Source organism: Xiphophorus couchianus, chromosome 8, assembly GCF_001444195.1.
Source record: "Xiphophorus couchianus chromosome 8, X_couchianus-1.0, whole genome shotgun sequence".
Classification (NCBI taxonomy): domain Eukaryota; kingdom Metazoa; phylum Chordata; class Actinopteri; order Cyprinodontiformes; family Poeciliidae; genus Xiphophorus; species Xiphophorus couchianus.
The window spans coordinates 23,116,344-23,140,134 of record NC_040235.1 but is presented as its reverse complement, the minus strand read 5'-3'; the positions used below and the strand labels follow the sequence as shown (position 1 = coordinate 23,140,134).

The 23,791-nt window shown below is 36.6% G+C and overlaps 2 protein-coding genes across 7 annotated transcripts in view; one reads left to right on the top strand and one right to left on the bottom strand.

Annotated features, from left to right (window-relative positions):
• Positions 1–23,791, bottom strand: part of LOC114149464 (netrin receptor UNC5D-like) — a 240,771-nt gene that overhangs the window by 168,507 nt on the left and 48,473 nt on the right. The window lies entirely within an intron of this gene.
• Positions 2,556–6,722, top strand: LOC114149465 (uncharacterized). Of its 3 annotated transcripts, XM_028025358.1 has the most exons (9): positions 2,559–2,907; positions 3,474–3,568; positions 4,301–4,594; positions 4,853–5,040; positions 5,203–5,299; positions 5,431–5,775; positions 5,887–6,037; positions 6,120–6,229; positions 6,340–6,722. In XM_028025358.1, exons 2-9 carry the CDS (start codon positions 3,545–3,547, stop codon positions 6,664–6,666), a joined length of 1,536 nt encoding a protein of 511 aa, XP_027881159.1. In that variant the 5' UTR covers positions 2,559–2,907; positions 3,474–3,544; the 3' UTR covers positions 6,667–6,722. The 3 variants fall into 3 exon arrangements, with proteins under 3 accessions (XP_027881160.1, XP_027881159.1, XP_027881158.1); XM_028025359.1 differs by having other exon boundaries at positions 2,556–3,568; positions 6,175–6,229; XM_028025357.1 differs by having other exon boundaries at positions 2,559–3,568.

The window sequence follows — 23,791 nt, the reverse complement described above, 5'->3', positions numbered from 1 at the left end:
TCTTTCCACACATTTACATGGTCGTGCTGTCGTTTCACAATGTAAAAGAAATTAACATTTACACTAAAACAAATTTCAAGTTCGTTCTCAGCATATTATGAATAAGATACATGTAGAGATTAAAAAAAGGAAGAAAAAAATTCAGCTTTTTCTGATTTTCTTGGAGCCCTGACTCTGATTTTGATCAATTCTGATGTTTTAAGGACTGTAACCCGCAAAGATGTGGGATCCCCATAAAGACGGTAGTTTTAAATTCAAAAGAAACTTTTGTAAATGCAATATTATTCCTTTTTTTAATCAAACTGTAAAAAGTGGATTAAAGTTACGTGTTTTTTTATGACTAAGAGCCAAAAATTGTGGTAATTTTTGGGTTCAATGCACGTTTATTGCAGTAGTTGATCAAGTAAAAATCGCATGATTTGGATCTCTTGCTGATTGCTGCCTGTCTAATTAATTGACTATAAAACAAACTAGAAATCTTGGAGACTATGTTCAGCTTTGAGGGTACCCAGCTGTCTTCTTCGTGGCAAGCCAAAATGTTTTCTCTTTCCTGTTAAAAAAAAAAAAGAAAGAAAAAGAAATTTCTCCAGTCCGTATATTTTGCTAAAAGTACATTGTGATCGTTTCTCAAACTAATTTGGAACCGGGCTCATCTTCCTCTGTGTAGGCTGAGAGTCTGTTTTAAAGTGATTAAGTCTTTAGTCAGACAGGGTACTTTTAAAGCAATTACACTTTAATGAATCTAACTTTGTTTTTTTCCCAAGGTTTCAGGCAGTTAAAAAGAAACACCCAATTCAGAAAAAAAAAAGCCAAAGCTGCTTCTTCTGTGGCATGAAACACAAACATTTAAAAATGTTCAAACAGCATATTTCATCTCATAGGAAAATAGGCACTCAGAAAATCTTACAGATTATTATTTTTTTATTATTTTACACTCTAGCTACTTATCCCAGTGGCTTAATTTCTTTAGAAGTCCTGAAACAAATAATTAAATAAATGGGGCCCGTTTTTCAAACCACTTATAACAGCAGTAAACATTATTTGCTGTAAACGTATTAAAGAAGCTCAGTTTCTCCTTAGAAAAATTTCACTTAGATGTCAAAGTGTTTGTTCCAACTCAATCACAAATTTTTCCCTGCTCAGCCTTAACTGCATATCAATAATAAAAAAAAGCCATTGTTTTAAATAAAGCTGAAAATCAAACATGATAGCTGGACTTATTGAAGTTTCTCCATCTGTTCATCAGAAAATGTTACAGAAATCTCTTGATGCTCTACTCACAAAACATACTCAGATTATTTTTAGTGCTCAAATACCTGGCATGTGTTAATATTTGTATTAATTTTTTTAATTAAAATTATTATTGATTTGATTCAGTGGGATAAAAATGAACTGCTGATGTAGCACATGATGAGAATTTTGTCAGGTTTAACACATCGGATTTCATGAAGAAAGCTTTAAATACTGTTTCGGTTTAAAAATCTTTGAATGGGTAACCTTACAAGACAGTATTTGCTGATGTTTTCGGCCTTTTTAAGCTCGTTTAGCCTAATAATTTCTCACTAATGAGGTGTGCATTGGTTCATGACAGTTTAATGAATGTCACAGCTGCAAAGACATGATAACTGGGTTTGAATTTTTATGGTGGTTTCTTTCTTTTTAACTCCACAATACAGTGTCACATTATTGTTCACAATGTATTGTGTTGGTGTCACAAAAACTAAGAAAAATCCCTCAATTTTGAGCTTTTACCAGGTGCACAATAACACCACATCATACAGATCTGTCAGTGTTTGGAAAGATTTGCTATCATGGCTGAACATAATAACCAGGAGGATGAAATAGAATTACTTCTGTTTAAGACAATTTAATTTATACCTCTTTTGGTTTTTTTTTAGGATAGATGGCATGTTGGATATTTTGCTAAAATTAATTAACAAATTGACATTTTTAACATCTAGTGAACAAAATAAAAGACTGCCTACTGCCTCGAAGCTGCTTCTGTTAATGTTGAACAAACATATTAAAATGGAAAATTAATTCTAAATTAAAATATTAACATTATTGAGCTAACGGTAAATATATTGGCAGAACACTCCTGTTATGTACAGGACCAGATAACCAGGCAACTGATATATTTGGGATTTTAATTGTAAATAGATTTGTATTATTTTGTATTATTATGTAAACATATTTAAATAGATTAATTCACAAAGTACACTCTAAAAACAGATGTGTTAAAAAATAACACAAAAAATGTGTTATTAAATTAAAAGCATATTTTGTGTTAATTGTACACATTGTGTGTTAAAATGAATATAATATGACACGCAGTATGTGTTGAATATTTATTTGAATATTTCAACACATAATTGTGTTAGTTTGTGTTTGTCAGGTACACAACCATGAATCTGATTAATCTGCCATTCAAATGGTAATTCATCTCAATAAATTTTCCTTTTAATTAATTTATTTCCTTTTAATTTATTTTTAAACTGTGGTTGTTAATTTAGGGTTGTGATGAGATTTAATAATTTTTAAAATGATGCAGAGGTATTTTCGGGGGGAGTAAATCAACACATAATGATTGATTATCACTTTTCATTAAATTACTACTATTCTTACATAATTTTAATACATGGTTATTATTTTTTAATTTTTTATTATTTATTAATTTTTATTCATTTTTAATTTTTTAACATTTACAATAAATAACAATTATTACATATATTAATTAGAAAATATATTTGAGCAAAGAAAGTTGATCAAATCAAACATCAAAGAACAACCTCAAATCAGCACAAGTGGCCACCAGATGAAGGATCAAGTTTGGATTTTTATTCCCCGCACGGAGTAAGCAAACACATGCAGGAGGCAAATATGGAGATCTTATGAAATGCAACTTCGGTAAGTTTTAAATCTGTTTAAACACATAAATATAGTCTAGAATTTGAGGACTCAGTGGTTGGAAAAAACGTTATTTTTTTGTGCTTCTACAGGGTCTGCAAAGTTGTAACGTTAATTATCTCACTGTGGCACGTGAGATGGAGTCACTATTTTATCATTTGTTACAGTTGTCTTTTTTTGTTGTTTTTTTTGTCCAAAGTTTATTGAAGAGGGTAAAATTTTAAAATTAAATGTTAAAGGGAGCTTGTTGAAGCTTTGGAATAAATGTACAATACATGATGAATATTGCAGTGAGAATTTTTAGATGCAATGTAGACAAAAAATATAGATATAAAATATAGACAAAACGTATTTTTTTAAATAACACCTTTAATTCATTTTCGGGAAAACATCTGTACATAAGTGTAATATTGTAAAATAATTTAGCTTTAAATTAAAATTGGAAGCCTTTGTAATCTAAAATGCCTGTTTTCCTGTAAACTGGAAGTTAACAGTTTACAATAAAGCTGTTAACTTTTCTGTAAGTAAACGTGTAAGTTAACGGTTCTGTAAATTCACTTTGGCAGTGAAGGAGACACTAACGGTTGGAGCTCTTAACGGAAGTTGATATTCGAGTGGAAGCGCCAGTCCTCCGGAGATGTCGGAAAGTCGGTCTGACACGGTAATATTTACTGTTGTTTTAACTCAAAAATTAAGATGGGCTGTTAGCGAACTGCCTTAAAGCTCAGCTGACGAAAAAGACAAAAAACAAAACAGACATAGAAGTATTTGTAAGATGTTAGCCATGATAGCACTTTCGAGTGGAACTGACGTTGAGTGTCATACCGGAGTTTTGATCAAGTAAAATGTATGTGGTTGTATTTAACGGCGTACTTCTAAATTAATTGAAATATTAAGATGGGCTGTTCGCGGACGTCCTTAAATTGAACTGCGGTAAAACTCCGGTGGCGAAAAAAACAAACAAAAAAACAACAACGTAGAAGTAATTGGAACGTTACTTGCTAACTAATCATAACTTCCATGGTAACGTTCCATAAAAAGTGTTTAGCATGATGCACGTGTGTACTGATGCAGCCGTGCTGAAATTTTCTGTATGACATTCTTACAGAAAACCAGTTCTGCACAGTAGCGCATTTAGTAGAGCTGTTTCCTTGCAGCAAGAAGGTTCTGGGTTCTGGGTGCATGGAGTTTGCATGCTCTCCCTGTGCATGCGTGGGTTTCCTCCGGCTTCCTCCCACAGTCCAAAAACATGACTCTCAGGTTAAACTTTCTCGAGTACATTTTTTTGATTGTAACAGTCTTCAAATGAACTCCAACAAAGGAGAGCTTGTTTTTGCATATGGTCTCAATTTAAATATTCTAATTGTATTTTTTGGTGTATTTATCTTTTCAGCTCTCATTTGACAATCAAGAAATGGCGAGAGTTCTTGTAACAACATTCAAAAATGAAAAAGAGACTTCGAAAAACATTTTCAGTGTTTCAACTGCCAGCAATCTTGTTGAGGAGATTCTTGCCAACCATTCTGGATTTTTGCTGGACAGGCTACAGAAATTTAATTCTGACTTCTTGGAGTACATTGATGTTGACATTAATGTTGAAATTAAGGACTTGGACAGATTCTACGTGTTTCTATCAACTGGAGGGCCCCTGGTAGAAGTGTCTCGTGAGGAGCAAATTCCAAACCAGGTACTATTTGTATTGGACAAATTAATATTACCTTAATGTTCTTATGTTGATATAATAAAAACACTTTTTAAAAAATACCTCATTTATTGTGAGTGACTCAGTTTCATTGCCATTTATTTGTGATTTCACAAATAAATTGTGAGAAATTGGTTGTGGTTGAAAAGTTTGCTAATTTAAACACAAACCAAATTTCTATTCCGTTATTAGGTTCTCTAAGGTTATTTTGATGATACTAAACATAACTGTTACTCTCTACAGCCCCATGCTAATTCAGGAGAAGACGGTCAGACCCATACAGGAGAAGACAGTGAGCCTCTAAAATCGCTCCTAATGAAAAAAGCACCACAAATCTTTGAGGAGTATGAAAACACAGGCTTCCTGTCAGGGAAGTCAAGAAAATGTATAGTGAAAATGTGCGTGGGAGACCTAGTTCAGAGGTGTGGTTAGTAAGTATTATTTTTTGTTGACACTTTGCCATTTTTTTCTATAAATGTGGATTTTTACACTTTAACAGCCTCTGAACTGATGCATCTAAATGTGATATTTGAAATGTGATCTTTTGTGAGTAACTTGAGCAAATGATTGAGAATAAGTTGTTTTATTTCCAGTTATCCTCTTAGTGGAGACAAGTCAGCCTTAGCGAAGAGCATCATTACCATCTTCCCATCTCTGAGTATCCAGGTGGCTGGAGAAGGGGAGGGATTTGTAAGTAAAAAAGTGAAATAATATATTATTTTTCAATAGGGATCCAAAGTAACGGGTTCAGTTGCTTTTTTTTTTTGGTATATTTCTTCAGAATTTGAAAAAATATATAGATTTTTTTTTTTCTTTATCAGGAGCATTTCTATGATCCAGCATCCCACAGTGGATTCATTGAGATAAAATTGCGTAACCTTCGGCGGAATCTACAACAACATGAAAGACGCTACAGAAAGCGAAAAGTAACCAGTTACCCGGAGGATGCACAAACATCCAGTGCAACCGAGACCGAAAATGATAATACCATGAATGAATGGGTAACCTTGATCAAGAGATTGCGGCCCTCTTCGGAAAACCTTTCAGTAATAAAGTCTGGGATGGAAAAAACATTCACACAGCGCAGAGCATGGATTACAAGGGAATCGCCCACACTTGCAGAAATATTGCGTGAATATCCACGATTTATGGACATGCCGAGTCTGGTAGGTTTGTTCCTTTTCCTACCTGCTATTTGACTCAACCAACAATGTTATACTTGGAAATTTCTAAAAAAAAAAAATGTGGGTGTTTTTTTTTTTTTTGCCTCGTTTTAGCTGGACTCAGAGTTTGGAAGGTTGACAGGTGAAAAGACAGACCTTTTCCTTCGTAGATGGGAGACCAACATCATGCCAAAACTTAGAGTTGTGGCTGCCATGGAACCTGGACTCAGCACTCTTTTGAGAGGATTTGAAAACATGACTGAAGGTATTTATGGTTGATGTACATTTACTGTGTATCACAGTAATAAGAAGATGTTTTTAATGTTTTGGTTTTTGTTCACTTTCAGAGGAGGCTTGTTACAGAACACTCGTGGTACTAACACACCTTCTGCCCCCTGTTAGTGGAAGACAATGTAGCGTCAAGGAAACAATAACACACCTTCTAGATTTTGTGCCGGTAGGTGTTTATCCTTTGACAAATATTATTTTAAACAGAAATTACATTGAATTCCTGATTATTTCACCAACAAATGTGTTTTGTTTTATTTCTTAATTTTTGTTTCTAAGACTGGAACAAGAATAGCATCCCTCTGCAATGATTCTGCTACTTCATCAACAAACCATCAGCCCCAGCTCATCTGCATCGGTAATCTGCGGTCGTCAAAGCAGTATGTCATCGTTGCAAAAAATGACAAAGTCACCATCCCCCTGGACGATGGACTCACATGTGCTGTGGACAAGCTTTTTAAGCTGTACTGGGTGTTTAACTTGTGTTATCCATCCCAACTCGGACCTGTCTTTACATTTTTTGAGTACATCTATGATCTTCCATTCTCCACACAAAGAAAAACAAGGGTGATTGAATTGATTGCACAACTTAAAGCTTGTAAATGAAATGTATTGTTGTCCAAAATGTAGACAAACTGGTTTCAAAGAGGTGAAAAATCTCCTATGGCAACTCCGTGAAATACACTGCTTATCAGATGGACAGAATATAAAAATTAGATGTGCTCAGGAAAATTGTCCAAGAACATATTATAACTTGAATTCATTTACTAGGCATCTACACAGAGTACATTTTAAGATGGGTACAAAAGATATGCCTGTTGTGCAATCCTTGTTCCCAAGCGAGGGTTCAAACAGTGGAGAACAAACTCATACTGATAATTTGGATACACCCAATATTATGGTTGCAGCTCCACAATCAGAAAATTACATTGAGCTCAGTAATTGTGCAGCATCTTTTGTTTCCCAGATGTATTCATCTTCAAATGTAACTTTTTCTGATGTCATGAAAAATGTGAACTGTGTAAAGGAGCTAATTACTAGAACTGTAGACAGGTTGCAGCAATCAACTACAACTTTGTTGAATAGTTTGCAAGTACCTGGTGACAGTAATACTTTGATGAAAGAGTTTGAAGATGCCAAGCACATATTTGATGATCTTGACACACAATATAAAATAAAAAAATGTTTTGCGAAGTTTTCACTTGTCAAACCAAAGGAAATATTTTTAGGTCACAGATCTGATACAGCAAGAAAAAATGGTCAAATAAACCAAGTTTTAGTCGCAGACACATTCCAGTACATATCAATAATTGAAACCTTAATGTTTTTATTTGAACATGAAGAAATGCAGGCCCTCTTTCTTTTGGAGAACAAGAGCACAGACAATAATCTGCGTGACTATTGTGATGGCTCACATTTCTCTACACATCCACTGTTTCAAAAGTCTCCCAATGCTTTGCAAATACAACTTTACTATGACGATCTGGAGACAGCAAACCCTTTGGGATCAAAAACAAAAATACATAAGCTTGGAGCTATGTATTTTACCATAAGGAATTTACCAACCAGCTGCAATTCAACACTTGCAAATATTCATTTATGTCTTCTGTTCAACTCAATTGACAGAGAAGTATACGGATTTGACAAGATTTTGCAGCCACTTTTAGAGGACTTGAAACTTCTTGAAGATGATGGTATAACATTAAAGTTAAATGGACAAAACCATCACATTTATGGGACTGTCTGCTTGTTAACAGCAGATAACCTTGCACTGCATACTCTTGGTGGTTATTTGGAAAGTTTTTCTTCAAATAAATTTTGTCACTTTTGTATGATTGACAAAGCAGATGCACAGGGTATCTTTGATGAGGATAAAGTGGAGCTGCGAACAAAACAAAATTATCAGGACCATGTTGAACTACATGAACCTAGCAAAACAGGTGTGAAAGGAGACTCTTGTTTGAATAAGCTGCGGTATTTTCATGTAACAGAAAACTCAAGTGTTGATGTCATGCATGATGTTCTTGAAGGTGTAGCCCCCCTAGAGGTTAAACTAATGCTGCAACATTTCATTCACGTGGAAAAGTTAATTACATTGGAAGAACTGAATGACAGAATTTCAGGTTTTTATTATGGAAGTGCAAATGTAAAAAATAAGCCAAGTGTCATATTGAATCTGAGAGCTAGCGAGAATCCTGTAAAACAGTCGGCTTCTCAAATGTGGTGTCTTTTGCTCGCCTTACCCTTTTTACTTGGAGATCTTGTGAACAGAAAGAGTCAACACTGGAAATTACTTGTTTTATTAAATGAGATCTGCAGCATTATTTTTGCACCAGTGGTTACCAAAGGGCTTGCTGTGTTTCTAAAACAATTGATAATTGAGCATCATACTCTTTTCAAGCAGCTGTATGAGAAAAATCTCACACCGAAACATCATTTTATGATACATTATCCAAGGATAATGGCTCGTTTTGGACCTCTGTCTAAACTTTGGTGCATGCGATTTGAAGCAAAGCATAATCCATTCAAAAGACTTGCACATGTTATGTGCAACTTTAAAAACGTTTCAAAGACATTGGCTTTCAAACACCAGGTACAACAAATGTATCACTATAAACATTGCTCTCTCATCTCTAAGAAAGTCAGTGTGACCAATGCCTATCTTGTCATTCTGGGGTCACTGGACAAATCTGAGCTCTTGTTAAATCAGTTAATGTTAGCTCTAAAAACTGACATGTCTTTAGCCACGAAAATATATCTGTCTCACAGTCTTAATGTGTATAGTCAAATCTACATAACTGGCTCCATTTTGTCATTGAGAGCAGATTACCGAAAAGAACCTGTATTTGGTGAAGTTGTTCATTTTCTGGCACATAATGACTCAATTTTTATCTTTGTTCAAATACTAAATGTAATATACTTTGATGATCATTTTTATGCATATGTAGTACAAAAAACTAGTGATTATGAATTGATCACGCTTGCAGATATTTGTGATTTCCATCCTTTAGATGTTATGACGAGTTTTGGTAACAGAAAGCTGTATGTGGCACCAAGATACAAAATATTGTATTTTGATCCATGATGGTTCGGTATTGAAAATGGAAGTTTAAATTTGAGTGGGATTGAAAATCTCACGAATGTTGAAAGGGACAGGAATTTATTTTCATTTCTTTTTCATGATGTTTGTCATTATTTTCATCCATGTTCTCTTTTGCACATGTTATTGTATTTAAAAGTGCCATTTTGTTAGCTTGGTGATTTCAATTTCAATTTTAATTTTTTAATATTTGAACTATAAATTGTAGCTGTGTCAACTTTGCTATTTGCATGATTGTAATAAAAAAACTCTAATATCCACAATTTGAAATGTCAATTTTTATAAGCTCTAATCTATAAAAAGTACATTCTACACATTTGTGTTTCAAAATAACACATCTTGACACATATTTTGTGTTGATTTAAGTGACACAATACTTGTGTTAAAATGACAGACACAAAAATTGTGTTACAAATAACACGTCATGTGTTGTCCTTGAGCTGATGCGGCACATGTGTTAAAATTTAACACATCATGCGTTGTTTTTAACACATCTGTTCTAAAAGAGTAATTGGGTTTACTTTGGATTGATTGCGCTGCCTCTGCCAATGGAACTACTTGAGGGGTTTCTACAAATTGCTGGTGTTTTTATTTAATGTTTTCATTGATAAATATTTGGATTTTAAAGATCTTACATTTTTTTTGCAGAACTCACTTTATAAATCACTACATTCTAATCATACATTTTATTGAATTTCCTCACCTCTCATTTAAATTCCCATTAATTTCTTTCACACCGCACAGGGAAATAAAAAGTTGACCTCAGCTAGCTGAAGTCAGCATGTTTAATAACTTAATTAGCTGAATACTTTTCATCATTCGTGTTGCACTGGAAACAAAACAAAAAAAAGCACAAGTCATTCCACTTGCTTAAAATATCCCATCTTTTGTGGCTGAGATAATTATCTGCTGCAGTCCAGCAGCCTTTTCAGGGTGAGCATATGCAAATGAGCACAAAGCCAAGCTGAAGAATTAATAATAACATATTTATAATGTCCTTTATCTTATCAAGAACGCTGTGATACTCTGAGTTTCAGGTATTATATTATATATATTATGTTATACTGAATGAGGTCAACATCGTAAAAATGAAATCCATAGATGAAAATCAATGGCTAAAATAAAAAAGTCATCTTCATGTGTCACAATTTTTACCCTTTTTATGAATTTGTTGGGTTAAAATAAAAAGTCTATGATTAAAATGATATAAAATGAAAATTTCACAGGAAAAAGAATCAAATTATTATGCATAGAAGGCAGTTTGTTTCTGAATCCTTTTTTTTTATTATCATACGCACCACAGAATCATTGAATTAAAATTCAATAAGATCTAGGCTGCTTCCCAAACGGTTTTGCACCAGTGAACTGTGATATGACTCCTCTGCTCCACTCAAAATCCCGGCACCACAACCCACCATACCATTTAAGCCAATCAAGACAACTAATATGTATTAGTTTATGATTAGTGTGATGCACTCATAGTTGATAAAAGTTTAGAAAATGCATATTGTACACCGTTTAAACATTTGAGATTACCAGCTCACTCAAAATACAAAACAACATCTAACAGTCTAAAATGGAACCTTTCAGATTTCACCATATTTTGTTGTCTCTTTTCCCGCTCATTACAAGGGCAGTGTTATGTATTTTCTAGGAACATTGTGCCATTTTATAGCACAATCAAGAAACTTTGCTTCATTCAGCTTTTATAATAATGCTGCATATATCAAATATAACTTAAAAGAAATTTGACTTTGTAAATTACCGCCTTGAAATTTGGCCTCCATCTCTTTAAGAAGCTCCTACACTTTCTAAAACTCCACCTTCAGGAAGTCATCACAACAGTGTCCCTCTATTTACCCATTAGCAACATCTTTATCAGCAAAGAAGCTCCTGTACTGAGCTCCGCAGATGCACAGTTCCACCAGGTGTTTGCTAATTGCTGCTGGCTAGTCTGAAGGAGCTGAGTGGGTTTCTCTGTGAGGCAGAAGGCTTTGGAAACTGCAGCTCCAAGGAGGAGCTGTGTCCTCGAAGGTGGAGCTAGGTCCATACAGGCGTTTTGCACAGCTGAATGGTTGCCACAGGAGATTAAAAGATTTTTCAAACACGCATGGAAGAATAAAGGCAACATTCCAGGTATGTTTTTGATGAGGGAATTGAATTACATTACAACATGATGTAAAACTCAAAAAAGTCAATTTTACGGCACGTTTAAGACATACTTGCGTAATTGTTATGGGATGCAGCAAATGACTTTGTTTCAGGCACTCATTATGCAGACAGAGATATGCTCTGCTTGTCTTGTGGAAACTATTAGATTAATTATTGAGTGAACATATTTCCCTCTCCTCTCCATCCTCGCAATCAGCTTTCGAGGTCCACTCCCTGCTCACTGAGCTGATTCATTGTCCCTATCATGACAAGCCTTTCCTCAGTTTTTTTTCTTCGTTTTTTTTTACGAAACAAGACCTGCAGCTAGTTATGATTGTCTTGATGGATTTGTGCAATTCGACCGGCTGCCGCTTAATGAGCAAGAGACGTAATCAAAAGTGGAGAGAAAGGGGCTCGAGTTTTCAAACTCGGCTTCGCCTCTGGATCATTTCACTGAAAGAGCTCCTCCTTGTCATTTTTCTCCACAGCCACGCAGAAGCGAGCGGTTTACACAGAACGAACGGCGGTCGATGCATCATCCGCTCCTGCATGCTGACAGCTGGTGAAAAACAGGAGTATTTACTGAGTCGGGGAGCCATTTACAACGGTAAATATGTACATCCCCGGCAAGTGAAGGGTTGATGGTTTTTGCAGCCGGTTGACATCTGATATACAGCTGCATCCAGAGAGAGGGGCTGATCAAGGCCACCTCTATCACTCAACCAGATAATCTCTGCACCCAGGAAAACAAACGGTGGTCGCTAGCTAACCTCAATAGTCTGCCTCACATCTTCATCTTGTGCAACCATTATCCTTCCTAGCTGTCCTCAGATTTCTGTCCAACTAGGGAACACAATTACTGTCTGGGTAAAAAAAAAAATCTGTTTATGCATTTCTTGAGATTAAAAACATCAAATAATGTTAAAGATATTTGTACATTTTGAACCTCTGAAAAGCAGTTCTGGATCATTTTGTTCTTTGGATGTTTAGATTGTGTCACAGAGACATACGAGTCAAATAGGGCGAAGCAGTCATTTCTGTTGGAAAACAGAAACCATGAGGGTTACAAAAATGGTTCTCCGGGGCAATTTATAGACCTCTGCTGTGGTTGGGATATAAGAACAGAGGCGTAAATTGCTAGTTGATGGACCCCAAGAACAAGATGGAGCCTTGGATTCTGTTCGTACACAGAATAAAGGACACGAGCCAGAGCAGCCTGCTGCTCTGGTTGGGTAAACAGCGGCTGACATGACTGAGTAGATTGAGATGGATAGAACAAAGCCTGGGCTGACCAGGGCGGCTGAATGCCTCTTCTCCAATATGGAGCATGTTGGACGCTTTGATATTCATGAGTTGGTTCAAGGGACTCGCCTGGTATCTGTGATATATGACAGCAGAAAGAGTTGGCCGACTGTGACTTTGTTATACGTGCAAACGAGGATATTTTAAGACATGTAATATTTAGCGCATGTTTGCAGTATTTCAGCTTCCCAAGCTGTATTTTCTTTCAAATACTGCAGATATGCTCTACGAAAAAAATCCACGAATAGGCGAGTTTTTCAAGCACAATTTGGAGTTACTGTATGTTCCACATGAAAAGTTGTAAGTAAATCAGTAAATACAAAAACACATTTATGCAGGGATAGGCTGTAGTTAAAAAATAAAAGTGTGCATGACCTTTGTAAAAAGTGAACCGATTAGGATTTACATTAATCTACAGTCTTTCATAAACTGGCATCTTTAGCTTTGTCCCGACAATACTTCCATACTGATGCTGGGCTAATGCTTGGATGTTTTGATCCAACTTATAAATGACTGGTTTTGTAGCATATTTTGAGTTAATCATGTCAGAAAGATCGGTTGTCATGCTTCATAAAGTTTGTCCTGGCTTCAGTTCTCAGTGTCAGGTCATGTGCTGCAAATCTTCCCGTTCTCTCTCCTCCCCATTTCCTGTATGAACTATTCAAAAAAAGTTCACTTCACCCTAAAAACATCTTTAAAAAATAAACTAAAATGTTAACTGTACTTTCCAAACTATAAGGTGCACTTAAAAACCTTTAATTTGATCAAACAACAACAGTGTGCTTTACAATCCGGTGCGCCTTATTTATATATTATTCTGGAGTAAAACAGCCCCCGTAGTGAATTAATATGGATTAATTCTTGTTGTTCCTACTGACCTCAAAGCGATTTTGTGTGGTACACAGCACCCACTGCCAAGATGATTGTTAGATTACATTATGGCTACCGTAGTCAGGAGCGTCTCGGAGTATTACGTACAGTCCTTTGACTGACTAACTTATCTGACCGTTTTGTTATGTTGAACGCGCCATATAGTACACTTTATATCTGAAAAAAAGAAAAAAAAATTGGCCATTCATTGACAGTGAGCCTTATAATCCAATACGCCCTATATTGCGAAAAATGCAGTACCTTTAACATTGGTAAATTTTGCAACTAGTGTTTCAGCAGCATGGAAAGACATCCCACAGAGAGACAAAGAGCTGCAGCGGCTAATGCAGTCTGACTTTTAGTGTGAAAAATGTGTGTTTTCAACAGGCCAGAGAATCAGTCATTTCTGGTGGCCAGCAGATTTCTTGGTGCACCTCTATTTCCTTGACATTAGTAGTGATTATATCAAAAATCCAGGTCTCGCCTTAGGTCTAAGGCTGTAACTACAACAGGTACAAAAGCAGAATAAAGCTTTTAGCAAATTCAGAACTAAAGCAACTTCCTTTTCAATTAGAGAAACCTATACAACGACTCAATGCACAAGTATAGATGTATGCTGGGAAATAATATCAAATGTACAACACAGCGAGGTGTAATTTGTGATTCACACATGCATTAAAGGAACCTCGGACTCTCTGAATCAGCCTGTCACATAACATAAACGTTAGATCTTATGTAGTGAGACGTGCTTGTGTTTGCATGGAGCCATGTTTATACGACGTAATGAGTAAGACGTGGGAAAACACAAACAGACTGAAAAAAAAAACTAAACTAAAAGAAGGGACAGAGTGAGTAATAGAGAGAGAGAGAGTGAGGAAGAGAGAAAGAGAGAGAGACTCCCAAGTTCCCTGCTGGCAGCGTCTTTCATGTAATCTGAGCGACCACGGGGCCAGAAAGAAACTTTGATCGGAAATATTTTCTCCAGTCCATTTACAGCTCAGGCTCTGGTGTGTTAAAGCGCGTGGGCGTGCGTGTGTTTGTGTGTGCACATTTTCTCCATACAGTAATGTGGAGGACATAAGCAGGTCACGCAGACACATGCCTCATTCCACTCGCAGCAGACCCAAAGGATTAATTTAACGAGCTGTCGGACGCTTGTCCTATACGGCCCTCGTTAAGACCATCATGCAGAATCTCCATTTGACTGCCGCCTGCCGTGACTAATTGACTTATTTTGCAGGCCTAAGCAGTACTGAAAGCTCTCATATTTCATATTTATCTCTTTCTGGAGTAACGTCAGAAAACTTCAGCCCAAGCAGGACACCGCGCTGCCTTATGAATACCAAAGAACAAAAGAGGTGGATAATTGGACTGACCACACAGGGTGGGGGGGTGGAAAAGAAAAAAGGAGTATTTTTGTTTTGATTTTATTAGAGTTTAAATTAATGAATGAAAGGAAAATCGAGTTGCAAATAATTCCCGATGTAGAAACAATTCACCATGACGGCCATTATATCCTGTCATTTCCCCTAACATTGTATTTAATCAAGATTAAACAGGTTTAAAGCATGCTGCTTCCAGCCCAGGAATAGTAATGACTGCATCAATTAGGCTTCACCTCGTACTGGACTAATATCCAGATAAATTGACTTGTTTGTTTCTCCACTGTCAACCCATAGCAAATATTAGCCTCATCCACTCACCATATCATCCTGGCAGAGTACATACATTGAGACTGGACGTGTCAAGACACAGCAGAGCTCCCCTGGGTGTCTAGGCAGGCTTAAACGGCCATCTTGTTGACTTAAGTGCAGTTTCAATTTTCCTTTTTTTTTTTTCTTTAGTTAGTTTTTTTTTGTCACGGCTTGAATCGAGAGAGGAGCAAAGTGGTGCACTTTCACATTTAACTTTGTTTGCTTGTGAAACTTTAGCAGCTCATCTTTGTTAACAGTTGAAAAAGCAGTCACTTGGTGCTGCCACCCGCTCTCACCCACACAAAAACACACATCACCTCAAATGCCACATCGCTTCACTCTCTTCCTCTATCTCGTGCGCGTACAAAAGCAAACAAAATGCCGGAGGCTGCCGGGTGTTTTATTCCGCCGTGCCGTTCTGTAGTTCCCGACGCAAATGGGCCAATACGTTTGCGTTAGCTGGTGGGGGCGCGCCGAGAATGGATCCGCGGCTGTGTTTTATTAGATCACTATTGTGTTTGAGGACATAAAATCTGACACATAAATGGAAACGCATGGATCACGTTCAGAAAAAAACAACAACAAAAAAATCGATAATAAAGACAAGCATGTGGCGGCCGGTGTTTGGTGCGCGTGCGGGGCTTTGTGTCTCATCTCTTCAGGCAGAATACCAAACATATCTCACTGCTTTAATAGAGTCGTGAGTCCACGTGAAACATCAATGGCACCCTTGTTCATTCTTTTTTTTTTCCCCAATCGCACAGATACACCCAAAAAGCCCTGCCCCTTCTATCTGGTTAGACCTGCGCAGATGGATTGACAGTTTGATTGGACACGAGAGACACTGTACTCCCCATGGTACGGGCAGATGTGCTCTATATGCAAGGCAATCAAGCAAAACTGAGCGGAGAGCACAGCAGCTTCTCTACACCCACTCGCACACTGAACTAGCCTTAAGAGAAAGAGAAGTGGAGGAGGATGAAAAAGAGTGGGATGGAAAGGTGATTATGGTGTTTGAGGTGAAGTATGAAGGTCAAAAAAGAGAGAAACTGTAAGGAAGAAGAATAGTTAAGAGCCGATAAAAAAAATAGCTACAGCGGAGAGGACGGAGGAGAATTAGTTTTGGTAAATGAAATTCACATGCGTAGATTTAAAAGAGGATCGAAGAGAAAATTGGACAAGTGTTTTAATTGTGAGAAGGAATTAAATTAACACTGCGACCAATTAGTATGGCCTTTAAAAACTGTTTTTGGCCCCTGAAAATATCCCAAAGTCATGTTGAAAAGGTTATTTTAGATTTAGCGAGCCAATATTACTAGGGAAATGCCATTTTTATCCTTCTAAAGCCATTTCGAGGAATTTGTTGCAGACTAGCGACAGCTCGATACAATGCCTTGAGGAAATATAGTTATAAAGTCAGTTTATTATACAGCTTGGTCCAAGGCTGTAAAATTGTTTGTGTAACACGAATATAACACAAATGCAATATTGTAATAATATTGCTGTGTGTAATAATTATGGTTATAAAAGCTTGTTATTAGCAATAAATAAAAGAGTTAGCGGTTTTTAAAAAGCAGAGGACAAATAATTAAATTGTTACGGCCATAAAAAGTTTTATTATGGGAATTTAAAGAAGTGAGGAGATTTTGCTGTTTTTAACAGTTCAAAAGTAACAAGTCATGTAAGTGATGATGTCATTTGTCAATCAGCGTACTGATAAACTTTGCCTCGCTTTTTAACCTGCCACATATCTTCTCTATTCTCCTTTTGCTTTCGCTCAGCCAAGCAGCTTTTATAATAGCTGAACTACCAAAGCAGCAGCTCTTATTCACACATTTTATTGCTTTCCTCATCAGACAAAAAAATTGCAAATTTGCTCTAAAAGTCAATCATTTACACCATAAGCGTAACTGTGGCCACATTCATTACCTTTAAGTCAGGACAGACAGAATTTGGCAGGAGTTTATTTGTTTTGCCCTTTAAATTGATGCTGTGCTGTCAAAAGCACACAACATACTGAAAGTTGAAGTTGTCTTAGACAAACATACTCACTCACCGCCCTTTTTGATCATTCTATAGCCAAAAAAAACATAAGAAATCCACAAGTGGCCCATAGATGTTTGGTCAAAAGAGGGATAAAACTCAACACAAGGTTCCTTTTTAATTATGTTTAACCGCATTAGCTCACTAAATCTCCAGTCATGAAAATTAAAGGCAACATCTGTGCTGCTATTTATCTGTGATGTGGAACATCAAGCTTCATCAGCTTGTCTCTGCAGCATATCCCACCCATAAATAATAAATCTGGGGTGCAGAACTTCAATCTATTAGTTGTGATGGTCAGGGCATGAGTCTTCAGTTTAAATCCATTATAGTGAAATCGAAGACATTACAGCAGAGTTTAAAGCAAGGAGCGAGCCAAACGTTATATTATCAATATCAGCCTGAAAAAAAAAACCCTGCAAAAGTGTAACAACTAAATTGCGTCTTTGCAGCTGTGTACACACTGAACAGACACCAAGATTGCCTTGAGGCAAAATGTTGTTCCCGCTCTTTTCTGTATGAAATATCCAGTTTGCCCTTTAAAAACAGAGTAAATCTTTTGTTCAACCCCAAATAGAGAATCTGTAAGAGTCACCAAGGTGCTCACTTCAAGTTCACAATTAAAAAAAAAAAAAAAATGGATTCGCTCAGTTCTGAGTTCTCAAAAATAAAAGAATAAAAAAAGGTCTTCTCATGTACAACACGGGCAATTGATATGGCTGCATTATAGAAAAACTGAATGTCTAAAACTGGTGCAAGAAACCCCCGTCCTGCATATATCAGGTATATTTTTGCACACAAGTTTCTCCTTCTTTACTTTTTTTTTTTGAGTCTGTGAAATAATCCTTTGCAAAATTAATTAAGCAGAGTGCTGTTCTTTTGTTTTAGCTGCTTGCAGCTCTTTCTGCCAAAATATTGTGTGACTAACAAGGAAAAACCATCCTGTTTCTGTCACGCAAGTCTAACTGAGATGACGTTTCACCTCACTGAAATATTCAGTGTAAAATCAGTGCTAGTGCTCTGAAGTGTACGTCTGCTGATATACTTAGAACGCATCTACTTGTCTCGCCAACCAGTTTCCGCCTGCAGTAGAAACATGAAAGAAGCTTTGGACTTTTATTTTGAAAAAGCTCATTTTTACTCAGAAATGCAAAACCGCCCCCAACAAGACCTCAAATAAGCACTGAATCTTTTATGGCACACTTAATTATCTTCAATACACACACACATATGCATACACAGATGCACAGTATTGTGATCTAAGAGAGCTGTGGCACTGCTTCTTGTTTTAATGTCTAGCTCTATGAAGCCAAAAAAAGAGAAAGAAATAATTCTCAAGACCGAGTAAGTCATTAGAAACTTGGTTACTGTTATGTTTTGCTGAACTAATTCTTATTTGACAAAATAACATAAAATGTAATAAGTGGTGTCTTGGAGTAACTCTAGAAAAGATGAGCCAATTAGATAAATCAAAACATGTTGTAGAAAAAAAAATGTGCTAAACTACACATAGCAAATAGCAAAAATATCCATAACCCCTTGAGGATTTTTATATCTGGTCACATTGCAGCTTTAATCTTTATGTTTTGGGGAATGTATTTCAAATGGACCAACACAAAATGGTGCATGGCTGTGAAGGGGAAAAAAAAGATGTCTGAAAAGTGTGGCATGCATTAGTATTCCTTGAGTTTTGAGGTAAAAGTTTGCAGCACTTACAGCTGAAAATCTTTGGTTCTAGCCAATTGTGCAACATCTGAAGCTCCATTAGAGTGTATAGAGAGCATCTGTGAAAAACAAAGCATTAAGTATTGCCACATATTCCCAATTGGACTTTGACTGGGACACATTGTGCTTTGATCTAAATCACTGTTGTTCTGACTATATTTTTACTGACTTTGTCAAGGATTGCACTAATGCTCCATTCATTTCCTACAAAACTTAATCTTCCCTCTCACTGTCCCAGTAAAGCATTCCAATGGCATAAAGCTACCACCACTATGTATCAAGATGTGGATGTCGTGTTCAGGGTAATAGGAAATATCAGTTTTCCACTGGAAACAGTTTTATCAATGTAGAATAAAAGAATAAATTTCGGTCTCCTCTGATCAGGTCAGATGACCTTCTAATGGATTTCGTTTGACGTTGACTTTCCTTTAACCACTCTCATATAAAGGCCAGATACCATGGCTCTCTTGACTACTTTGCTATTTAATGATCTCAGTTAAGGTGGACATCCATATCTTGGTAGATTTGCAGCTATGTCATTGGCTCTCCAATTGTGGATGGTGATCGGTGAAAATGCTCCAGGTTTTATTTTGTAACCTAACCTGCACTTAAATTTTTGTTCTAAAAGTAAAAGCCTTCACAAGCCACCTGTTTTACGGTCCTTTACATGGACCGTAAAATTGCGTAGACTGGAAAGACGAAAATAAATTCACTAACGGAAACACAGCGATTTCAAAAATACTCACGCGTTTTCACGACAAATTTATTTTCACACATTTATAATGAAAACGCAGATGCAAATGAGATTAAATTACTAAGTAGGTGACGAAACAAATGCATGCCACAATCATCATATTTTTCATCAGTTTTTACTTCTCTCCACAGTTTGTTCCTCATAATGAATTTCCAATAAGAAGTCCATGGCTTCAATGTGACAAAATGTGGAAATGCTCAAAGGAAATTAATCGCTTAGAAAAAGTGTTTCCAGTTCAGCATGTATGAGTTAGATAACAAAAGGTCATTTATATACCAGATGCATACATAAAGATGTTATACAGAACAAAACTTCCAAACAAAGAACAGAAGAACAAACCCCACCTGTACGTGTGTTGACTCAGCAGAGGTAGAATGCAAAGGAAGCAGCTGATCTGAAGGAAAATAAATATTTGAAAGCAATACAGACTGCCAAGGAGCTTGGCTGCAATATTTTCCATCATATGTTGAAATGTGACTTGGTTCCTGAAATGTTGTTTTCTCCCGTACAAATACGCTATTACCACGAAATGAGTTTGAAAAGGGACAAATCAAATGAAGCACATAAATTCAGAAAAAAAAGTTTTAGGTTCTTTAATTCCAGCCAGAGACCCGCCACCGTATCCATCTCTTGCTAAATTGATGTCAATACCTATTGTCATTGCAAAAATAATCATATGGTTTGTTTGTTTCAGTATTAAAAAGTTTTTGTGTGTAAAAGTGAAATTTAAATGAAATTTGAATTATTACCTTGTAGATTGACTTTTTTCTAGGTCTGAGCTCATTTAGTGTACTGGTTTTGGATTTAGGCATTCCAGTATCTGTTCTAACAAGCATTCATGCTCCAGGTTAGCCACAAGGCTCACTTTATTCTATCTGTTTTTCTAGTTGATTATGTTACGAAACAATGAAAAATTCAAAGCTTCCTCTTAAAGTTTCAAGTTTATGGCCGGCATATTTACCTAGCTAGCTTTATGAACACCAGCGCTACCAGCACATGTTGCTCACACAAATCTAGATGTACTGTGTTGGACGCAATCCATTGATTTTGAATTACTTTTGTGCATCCTTGTTGAAAACTGAAACTATTTCAACGGTTAGGTTCTACTTCACTCCTTTGTTCAAAGTGTTTTTCTCATTCTTGTCATCCACTCAGACGCTTTAACCTCTCGTCGTCTCACTTTCGATCCCCTCCTTTTCCCACTTCTCTATCACCGTCTTCAAGCTCTAACTGCTAAGGCCTGTGATTGCAGTGTTCGTCCCTTCGGACGAAAGCAGATGCTTCCTTTCCTGAGAGAGGAGAAGCTCATTTAGGCTGTTCAATCATGAAGGAACTGGGATGTTTCCGGTGTGTGTGTGTGTGGGGGGGCGTGACTATATATGTGTATTTCTGAACATATGATAGATGGGACGTACAAAAAAGTTAAAGCAACAAAACATTAGTGCAAAACAGATTTAAAGACAGGTTGTACAATGGGTAGTTTCATTTGTTCCGACATCTGTGGCAGTTCAAGCACGTGGCGCATGGAGGAGTGGTGAACAGAAAAACTGGAAAGATTGAGACTAGAAAGAGAACAGCAGAGGCTAGTAAAGGATTGTACTCCCCAGCGTGTTGACAGTGAGCCTGACAGTTCATTAATCCAACCAAATCCCTCCGAAGTTACTCAAGCGTGGATTCTATTTTCAAATTTCCTATTAGTTCCTCTTTATGGATTAAGCACTGAAGTTCACGAGTGAGTGCCCAGACCCAGCCCTGGCCCGGCTCATATAATTGGCTTGTAATGGATTTGGGGTCGTCTTTGCATCACTGATAGGGATAGATCCAAGGCCAAAATGTCTGCTTCCCCATTTCTCTTTCCGAGCAGTCCAGACTCCAAGCCTCTGGTTTTTGTATTATTCCTTTTCTTCGTTCCACATTGTCATTTCTGTTTCCGTGTGCGGCTGCATCCTTAGCTGGAGGACTGTGGCGGGGGAACGTGACATGGCTGGAAATGAAACATGTCAGGTGTCATGCAGCCTTAGGGCCCCTGTCACAGGCAAGACCCCTGATTCATAATCTCCCACCCCCACTTCTGCAACCTCTTTGTTTTCTCCAGCGTGTTTCTCGCTTTCTGCTTCTTTGGGGATTGATACATTACAAGCAGATTGACTTGTTTCACCTAGAAGTCATATTTTAAGGCCCGGGCCGACTCTTCTTGCATTACAACGACGGAAAAATATGGTGGACTAGTGGACCACAACAACTTCTTGCTGTGTGGAAATTGCTTTATGGAAAAGCAGATATAAAACTTGCATCTGTAACGGTTTATTTCTCAGATAACGATGTGCCTAGGTCTGTCACAATAATCAATAAATCAATTACTCACATGGTAAATTAAAACAAACTCACTAATTTCCATTGGCATGATTGATCATTCATCTCTTTTTTTCTCTTTCTACCAAAAACTGGATGATAAAAGTCTTCAGTTTGGTGCTTTGGTCTCAACATACCTTTTTTTAAAGGATAATTTTGTTTACAAAAGCTTCAAAATTCATTGTATTTGTTGTTTTGCTTATTTAAAATGTTCCAATTCCAATGTTAAACGTTAGAATTTAAAGTTTGCTGATCTTTTAGAATGTGCCCTTGCACTATAATTATGCCATTACCATCTTATTCATTAAAAATGGTCTCAAAACAACATTGTTTATCGCAGCAACTTCTGGAACAATTTTTCATCCAGCAAAATTTGCTATTGTGACAGCCCTAGATGTGGCGCAAAAATTTGTTTAAGCTTGAAGACATTGCGTAAGGATATTGGAAGATTTTGGAATGATGAACTGTCTGATGAATCAAATAAAGTACAAAAATGTTTTCTTTGCTCTATTCAGCATCAGATTAAACAAAGTCACAGTAACAAAGCCCCTTATTGTTTTCTCCTTTTTAGAAGAAAATTAACCAGTTTATACATTTTTCTGGATGTGGGGGGGGGAAAAACAGTCATAGGAACACCAGCCATCGCTCTCATCAAGGTAAACCTGTTTTAAGACTGTGATGTTTAGTAGATGTTTATTTCTATATTTTTCTCTAAAATCTAACATAAATAGTAGAGATGATATGCATAACATTACACAAGTTTTAACAATTATTGTGGTAATTTTAGGTATGCTTACATGTTTTTATTCACAAGTAATTACCCCATCTTAGATTCTTAGCTTTAGATTTTTTGCTAAGCAAACATCACATTGTGTTTGCATTACCATAATATCGAAAGTGAAGGTGGGTGCCAAGTTTCACCTGTCGTCCAAACTTGTCAGCTCATGTCAAATCAAGATAAACTAATAAGGCTTTTCTCAGTAATTGCTTGGCATCCGAACTTTTGTGGACAGGTCATCATCCAGACACATGGTGTGAGATCTTTCAGAAACCTATATTGCATAATTGAATACATTACTACAATCATTTCCATTGAGGAAACGATCTAAATCATTATTGTAATGTTCTGTGGGGATAGTTAGTTTATTCACCGGAACAGATATGGAAATTGCTAACAAGAACACACGATAAAGCTCTCTCCATTTCCCACTAACAAACAACGGTGCAGCAGACGAGAAATTTGAATTAACAAGGTTGGAGCCTGCCATCTCACAGTCTGATGGTCCCTAGCCAATTACCACATCATAATGAGCTGGTCAAATACAGATGCTTGCTTACATTCATTTAGGATGCAGTGCCAAATTGGGTATGCACCTTTTTTTATGCACGGGGTGTGTGTGTGTGTGTGTGTGTGTGTGTGTGTGTGTATGTGTGGTCCACACACTTACATTGGTGCTTCTAAATGCAGCAACAGATATGCAGAAATAAAGTGATAAGGCTGCAGTAGAAAATGTGTTTATCTCCAAGTTTGCAGAAATAGCAGCATTTTTTTAAAAAAAAAGATAGTTTCTTCAAAAACAAATACTAGCAATAACTGTGTGTCACATTGTCAAGCTTAAAAACAAAATTATTGTTGCTTAAATTATTCCAACGTTGTTTTTTTTTTTTGCATTTTACAATTTTTATTTGAATTTCATTGGGATTTTATCCCACTGTTTTACAACAAACATGAGAGAAATG